The sequence below is a fragment of the Chelonoidis abingdonii genome, chromosome 7 (assembly GCF_003597395.2).
Source record: "Chelonoidis abingdonii isolate Lonesome George chromosome 7, CheloAbing_2.0, whole genome shotgun sequence".
Taxonomy (NCBI): Eukaryota; Metazoa; Chordata; order Testudines; family Testudinidae; genus Chelonoidis; species Chelonoidis abingdonii.
The window spans coordinates 64,137,416-64,146,066 of NC_133775.1; the positions used below are offsets into that span (position 1 = coordinate 64,137,416).

The following is an 8,651-nucleotide window of genomic DNA, read 5'->3' on the forward strand; positions in this document are numbered from 1 at the left end:
ATAAAGAAAATGCAGATATAATGAAACTGCTAACATCAACTGGACATACACATACTCCAAATAAGGGAGGCAGTGTATCCCAATGGATAGAGAACCAGCGTAGGCTTCAGAAGATCTGGGTTTTAACCGAAGCTATGACACTGACCACTGTGTGACCATGAGAAAGTAACTTCACTTCTCCATGCCTCAGCTTCCCCATAGGTAAGATGGGGAGAATGATAATTATTTTCCTTTATGAAGTACCTTGAGATGGAAAACTCTATATAAGTGCAGATGGAAAACACTATATAAGAACTAAAATTTAATATTACAATGAATATATGCTACAACACCATTGCAAACAACTATGCCTATATGCTATTCCCAGACTTAATACTAATTTAATAAAACATTCTGAAGTTCGAAAAAGTTTCAGTAACAAAGGAAGTAATATAATAGAACACTAATTTTAAGAACCCATAGCCTAGAATTCCAGAACATTTTAAGACATAACCCCAAAAAACTTACATTTTTTGACACTCCTTTCTCTCCCCCAACATGGGGTCCCCCATTTCTCCAAGAATGGTTGCTTCCACTTCATAATGAACAATAAGGGCCTTTTCGGAAGGGTGAACATCTATGTTACCTCCTTTCACCTTCCTACAAGGCAGAAAAACAAATTCATCACCGACTAAATGAGAAGCCCAAGAAATAACTGGGAAAACAGGTCAATGCAAATTGGACATCTCTGATCAAGTAGTTTGTATTACGAGACCGATTTTACCTATACAGCATAAACCCAGCCTTGGTCCTCTTTGTATTAGCACATGGTCTCTCCCACGTTCCTTCAATTTACCCAAGAATCTTAGCATAAAAGGCACCTCTATGTCTATCGGCTCTAGTATGTGCCAGAGTGGATAAAAATCAATGATTTTTAAAAAATAAATAAATAAATAAATAATTTTGATTTTTTTTTAATTTAAATCAGATTTTTTGATAAAATGCTTTTTGAAGAAAAATCCTATCTAAAGATAGTTTAATTAAGATACACTACAGCTCAAAGATACCTCATCATGGAATAGGGATTATAAATTCTAATTCTATAGTGAGAGACAATACATTCATGTAATCTTTAAAAAGAAGTTCTGTGAATGAGTTCCAATAGTTCATGGATTAGGGACACAATTTTATGGGGTACCAGGGGCTTCTGTATAGATTAGGTTAATCTTTCTATCTACCCAATGGGACTCAGTGCTCAGTCTAGAAGATACCATCAGAGATGTTTAGTTTTGCAGTTCTCAAACTGTTGATTTGTGGCTCCAAAGATAACATGCTTGTTAACAGCAAAAATGTTTTTAAATAAATACATAATATATAGAGGTGAGAAATAATAGACCTCAACCCTATTATCCCTCTGCAAATTTGTGTACACAGAGTCAATCCCTTACCTCTCTCTAAAAGTGCAACATTTCAAAAAGTTCAATGAATAGAAGATTGTTGGGGGCAGAATAGATCTGGACAATGAGAAGAAGTCTGGAGATAAATGTGAGAAGGGAGGGAGAGGCAACAGAAACAAAAATGAAACTGTTTGAGCAGCATATTCCAGAAGTCTTGAGGTCTTTCTGAGTGTAGCCTTCATAGATTTGAGATCTACCATACCATTTTCTCACTAGAAAGAAAACTTATAATGGCAGCAGGCCATAAAAAAAGATCCAGTTTGGGAATATTTAATGAAGTTTCTCTACCTGTGGGTAAGACGGGCATGCGTGCAAAATGCAAAAAGTGCAACAAAGAAATGCAAGGCCTGGTTGCCCAAATGAAACAACATCATGAGAAATGTTCCTTCTCAGGAGGAAACGGAGTTGAAGACGATGAAAGGAACATGTCTGAACATGCAGGATCTTCGGGTTGGTAAAGTTTTTTATTTCATATTTCTTTCTTAAGGACTGCCTGTATTCCTTCTGGACTATTCCTGAATACTCATGTTTGAGCAAAAAATATAGTTATTACTCTATGGTATTACATTTTTTTTTTATCACAACCGCATTTAAAATGAAATAGTTGAAATAGGCAGATCTCCCTTTTACAATTTCACCTTTAAAGTAGTACTGAGTGTCAATGAATACAATGAGTAATACTAAATGAGCAGTGTGGTAATGATAATTAAAAAACTACATTAACTTATTTTGTTGAGGAGCATCCACCTCAACATACAGGATTCTGAAGACTATCCCCTTCAAGATCACCATCATTTTCTATAGTTTCAGAGTTATCTGCCAATAATAGTGTTCCAGTCACATCATGTATATCACATAGCCACAGTATATCAGCTATAGTGAATAGAAAAAAAAAAAAAATCTCCCTCATCCAGAAACCACCATAGATAAGTTTGTGATAAGAACCAGCAGATTACAAAAAGAGGTAATTGATGGAAAAAATTGCCCAATTTGTTTATGCAACAAATGCTCCTTACTGTACGATTGAGAATCCATACTTCATTAACATGGTTCAGTCATACAGTCCACCCAACAGAGCAGATGTCACAGGCAAATTGCTGGATAAAGTGTATGAAGAGAAACTGAGCAGTGTGCAAAAGGTCTAGAAGGTAAAATTGTTAACCTGAGTCTTGATGGGTGGAGCAATGTCCACAATGATTCTGTTGTATGTGCTTGTGTGACAACAGAAGAAGGGAATGTCTTTTTTACAGAAACAATTGATATACAGGAAATGTGCACACAGCACAATACTTACAAGAAGTAGCAGTAAAAGCTATAACAAACTGTGAAAAAAAATTCAAAAGTCCAGCATGCAACTTGGTCACAGACAATGCTGCAAATGTATCCAAGACGAGAAGAAATTATTTAGAAGAGAATGAAGAGAGTCCCAAGCTAATAACATACAGTTGCAGTGCTCATTTGATGCACCTCCAAGCCAAAGACTTCAGTGTTCCAGAAATAAAGGCTAATGTTGTTGAAATTACAAAATACTTCCGTAACAACTACTTTGCAGCAACTGCTTTGAAAAACGTTGGAGGAACCAAGCTAACTTTCCTACAAGACATGCAATGGAACTCACTAATGGACTGTTTTGAGCACTATATCAAGAACTGGCCTAATCTGATGCCAGTTTGTGAACAAAACTGTGAACAAACAGATGGCACTGTCACATCCGAAGTTCTGAACATTGGGTTTAAGAGAAATGTTGAACACATGCTGATTACCCTGAAGCCTACTTCTGTAGCCTTGAACAAAAGGTAGGAAATAGCTTTTGTTTTATTTAAACAGGTTCCGTATTTTATTTTATTTAAATAGGTTTTATTGCTGACACTGTTGAAATTTGGAAGGAACTGAGTGAGATCTTAAAAAGAGAAATATGCAGTGACGGAGTTAAATTACAAGCATTAAAAACACGAATGGGACAAGCACTCTCTCCAGCTCATCATCTTGCAAATATTCTCAATACTCGGTACCAGGGTCAAACCTCAACTGCTGAAGAAGAGCAGTTGGCTATGATATGGACATCCAGCAATCAACCCTCCATAATGCCAACTTCAGAGCTAAGGGTGAACCATTCAAGAAATATATGTTTGCTGATTATGTTTTAAAGAAAGTTACACCAGTGAACTAGTAGGAGTCACTTAAGCATTTGAATTCAGGCACTGTTGAAGTGATAATCTCACTTTTAACAGCAGTAGCTTCTTCTGCCGATGTAGAAAGAATATTGTTGTCCTTTGGACTAATTCATTCCAAACTGAGAAATCGTTTGAGACCTGAAAAAACAGGAAAGCTTGTTTTTCTTTTCCAGATTATGAACAAAGAGGAAAATGAAGGTGCAGATGACTGATAGCTGCAGGAGCCAATATTTTAAGTTTCTCATGTTGACCTGGCTGACAGTTGATTTAATTTTTGTTTTTTGTTTTTTAAATTTCATTTAACTATTCTATTTAAAAACTATTTTAACAAAAACAATCCTGACTTTAAAAAACTTGAATATTTAACTAACTTCAAAAATTCATAGGCTTGTTTTGTTAAAATATTATATGTTTGCTGTTGAAGAGAGAAAATCTAGAATACATAATGTTGTTGTTTTAGTTAAATAAAACAATTGAAATGCCTGTCTGGTGATGTTCTCCTCCTAATACAGCATGGCAAGAAAATCCCCCAAATATTAATGATTAACCTGTTGAATTGGAGATATTTATGAAGCCACTGGGAGGTGAACTATCTCTTTCAATTACCTTTGGTAAATGAAATGACCAAACAATCATTCATTTTCTGATATAGCTGTAAAACTCATCTGAAAAGTTTTCAAAATAAATCACTTTAAAAATGTATAGTGTGTCCCTTCTAAAAATGAAACCTACATCTATCTCTGAGTTGTGAAGAATATGTATTAAGATTATAACCACCAACAAGAATGCACTTTTATGTAGAAATCCATGATCAAATCGAGTCTTCCTGACCAGTGATTTAAATCAATTTGATTTAAATCAAATCCACCCTCACTTTTTACTTATTAATTAACTCAGAGTATGTATTAATACCTGGGGGAGCAAACAACTGTGCCTCTCTCTCTATCGGTGTTATAGAGGGTGAACAATTTATGAGTTTACCCTGCATAAGCTTTATACAGGGTAAAATGGATTTATTTGGGTTTAAACCCCATTGGGAGTTGGGCATCTGAGTGCTAAAGACAAGCACACTTCTGTGAGCTGCTTTCAGGTAAACCTGCAGCTTTGAGGCAAGTAATTCAGACCCTGGGTCTTTGTTGAAGCAGACGGAAGTGTCTGGCTCAGCAAGACAGGGTGCTGGAGTCCTGAGCAGGCAGGGAAAACAGGAGCAGAGGTAGTCTTGGCACATCAGTTGGCAGCTTCCAGCGGGGTTTCTGTGATCCAACCCATGACAGATCAATCACAGAATCAGAAAGATAGGCCTCATATAGAAGTCAGAGGATCCGAAAAGGCATTTAATTTTCTAAATATGCCCGTTTTTTGAAAGTCTGCATTCCTAATCCTCAGCTTCCCCAGAGACTGATGCCATTAGCAATTAGCAGTTCCTCTTCTCAGAGATCCTGCTGATAAGATAAGACAAGTCTTAGGCCAGTGGTCCCCACCATGGCGCCCACCGGGGCATCTATGTGGACCCGCCTACTGACAAGGGAGCGCCCTGCTGCTGCGGAGTGTGGCCACCAGACAAGCAGCCGCTGAAATGCCGCTGAGAAGTGGCAACATCAAGAAGTATCACTGCCGAAAAGCCGCTGCTTCTCGGCAGCATTTAGGCGCCGACACCTCTTGAGGATGCTGCTTCTCAGTGGCATTTTGGCGGCAATGCTTCTCGGTGTTACTCCTTCTCAGCAGCTGCTTGTCCAGCAGCTGTGCTGCTCAGTGGCTAGTCATCCAGCGCCCGTCACACTGAAAGGTTGGGGACCACTGTCTTAGGCCTTGTCTACACTACCACGTTTTGTTGACAAAACAGTGAACTGAAGCACTACCCAAAAAATAAAAATAAAAAATGAAGAACTCCAAGATGTTCACAAATCCCTTCTGCTGGAGCACAGGCCTCTACAGTACCTATTTTTCCAGAGCCTGAAACTTCAGTGTCTCAGGATGATTTTGATGGCTTGTTACTTGGCTTGGCTGATTTTTACAATTCACCACCACCATGAGATATAAATCAAGCAAGTCCAAACCTGTTTCATTATATCTATAGATTTTCGGTAACAGGCTATTTCAGGAAAGCTTTGTGAGCTTGATCTTTTGAGAGATTAAGCATCCTCAGCTCCTGTTATAAACAATGGAAATTGAGGGTGCTCAACACCTTAAGGTATTAGGACTTGAGTGAAGGAGTTTGGGAGAGGAACTGTAATTTGTGAGACTGCTTCACTCAAGGTCTACTTTTTGGAGGGCAGAGGGAATTTGTAATAAGGCCCACCTAGTAGATTTCTTAAGGTTACTCAGGAAGCCTTAACTGTGTGCATGTCTATATAATCTTTAATTACACAATCACACAAAATTTAAGGATAAAGGTTTTAGTAGTAGGATGACCGTCAAAGGTGGCCAGTTTTTTAATTCTCTTCCAAATTCATTTCTACCAGTTTTACATGCAGAAAAACTAATTAAATATTCTATGCAGAGTCAAAAACTGTTTTAATTGTCAAACTTGGTAATATTTTTGAATAGGCTGAAGAGCAAGCCTGCCCAAATTAGTTGGCCCACAATGAGTTTTAGCACTGCCTTCAAGTTTTTTCCTCATGGAACCTGCCCCTATGTAGGGTGGAGGCATGGGTGAGCACGGGACCTATTGCTGTGGAGATCCTCTTCTTTTCTTTCTTTGTGCCAGGGGAGGGGACCACATAATGGGTCACAGGCTATGCTCTACTATCAGGCTAGAGTAGCCTCTCCTCTGTGGCCTGGGGCCATTTTCTTCCTCTTGCATGCAGATAGGCCCAATCATTGTGAGGGAAGTTGCTCTTTCACCTGTAACTCAATGTCCTCATCTCAAAGCCTAAACTTTGAGATGTGCTTTGAGATAACAGCCGAAAAGCACTAAATAAGCTCTGAACATTTCTTTGCACTTATCATTTACTATCCCCTAGAACAAAAGTAGTATATATGGGTCTCCAGTGCCACAAAGAAAATGTTTTTGTTTTTTAAATAAATGAAACATTTCTATTCTTAAGTTTTGCAGCCATCCATCTACTTGAAAAAAAAATCCAAATGTTGGATGATCGTCAAGGCTTGAAGGACAAAGATTGAGCCAGGTTGCTAGTATGATACAGCCATGCCATACTGTCCCTTCACTTCACTTGCCTGCTTGGTTCTTGAAATTGACAAGAATCTCTATTAAGGTTTAAAAGAGGAAAGTCTTGTCTACACACAAAATTTGCATCGATTTAGCTCTAGTGTCAACTGAATTAAGAGCATCCACATCGAGGTCTACTCCAGTTTAAATTCATTCTTTTCAAATCTAATTTTGTTAAACTGATGCAATTTTTGTGCATATACAAGGCTAAAAATTCTTGTGATCCCCCATACACTAACAACTTACAACAGTGACCCAGACAGAATGTTGGGGTGGGAGTCTGCATGGACGCTGACAAGGGAAAAAACTGAGAGCTATGCTTCACATCTGCCCAGAGCCATGCCAAACAATAGGGCACTGGGTTTGTTTCAGCAGTTTCTCTAGAACACAAAAATGTAAAGTCTGCTGCTGAAAATGCTGGAAAAAAAATCCTCTGAGATCACAGAAGTGGTCTTCATAGAATATACACATTAAGATAGGTACTACTTTGAACAGCGCTGTCCCTAGCTATTTTGGTGCCCGGGTGGGGGGGAGATGGGAGTGGCCCCAGGCCTCCACAGTGGGGGCTGTGTGCGGCCCCGCCCCAGGCCTCCATGGGGAGGAGAGGTGGGGGGCTGGCCCCAGGCCTCTGCGGTGGGGTCTGAGCGGGGCCCCGCCCCAGGCCTCCACAGGAGGGGTGGGCTGGCCCCAGGCCTCTGTGGGGAACGGGCAGGAGTGGAGTGACCCAGATGGAGCCTGCTCTGCTCCCCTGGCTCCCAGGCTTGGGGGGAACCGGTGAGTGCAGGCCCAACCACTTCTGGAGTCCTCAGGGGAGTGGAGGCAGGGCTGGGGCGGGAAGAGATGGGGTGGAGGCCCTGGGGAAGAGCCGGAACAGTGGCTGGAGCAGCACACACCTGCACGCAGGTGCCCCAAATTTCCTGGCACCCTATGCAGCTGCATACTTTGCCTATGGGTAAGGACAGCCCTGACTTTGAGATGGCCATTGCAACTTTAACACCTGATGACCACTCAATTTTCAGCTATGAGCATATCTTCACAGCAGAATCAATGGTCATCAGAAATCATTGGTAGTTTTCACTGCATTTTAAAATCAAGGATCTTAGTCATTTGACATATGCAAGTAAACAATCTAAGCAACAAGGGGGTGACAGAACTCAGCATGTGACTCGAGTGTCCCAGCATATCCAATCAAACCTCTGCAAAGGCTGTTGAACAGTGCAGAAGATAAGCAGGATTGGGGTGGGGGTGGGGGTGGGAGGAGATCACCAGGAGCTCAGAAGGGTTAAAAATTATGGATAATGAGAAAATCCAGAATTACATAGGGTAGGAAAAAATTATAAAAACTCATGCTTATCGAGTAAACCAGCCACTAACTGACAAGGGTTAAGAAGAAACTTTCCCAATGGGCAGAATATTCTATAACTGTTCTTGGGACTGCTTGCATTTTCCTCTGAAGAAGCTGGTAACAGGAAAGGATGCTGGACTAGATGGATCCTAATCTCTAACTGGGGCAGCTTCATAATTAAACAATCGTGTCAGCAGACAATCATCCACTCATCACTCCATCCCTACCAAAAGGCCCAACCATCCAATCCCTCAGATCCACCCTTCCCCTCCATAACCCTTCCCTTTATCTACCTCGCTACTCTCCCATTCCACCTGCTCAGGGATCCCCAGACATCCCCCCTTATCTACACCTCACCCGTATAGTGCACACCCAGCTCTACACTCCAAACCCAACCGAACATTCCCCATAACCCCACCCAACCCTATCCACCCCCGACCCGACCTAACCTCCCCCCATAACCCCACCCATCCCCCATCCAGACCCCCGACCCAACATTGGGTTTAAGAGAAATGTTGAACAACTGC

The 8,651-nt window shown here is 40.6% G+C and overlaps 1 protein-coding gene across 8 annotated transcripts in view; it reads right to left on the reverse strand.

The window, feature by feature from the left end:
* Window positions 1-8,651, reverse strand: part of KIFAP3 (kinesin associated protein 3) — a 160,123-nt gene that overhangs the window by 130,319 nt on the left and 21,153 nt on the right. For 7 of the 8 annotated variants that reach the window (XM_075067952.1, XM_032806145.2, XM_075067956.1 and 4 more), the window contains exon 2: window positions 508-639. In XM_075067952.1, coding sequence (XP_074924053.1) covers window positions 508-639 — 132 coding nt within the window. Of the gene's footprint in view, window positions 1-507; window positions 640-3,658; window positions 3,749-8,651 lie in introns of all 8 variants that reach the window. The other variant, XM_032806149.2, reaches the window with a different exon arrangement.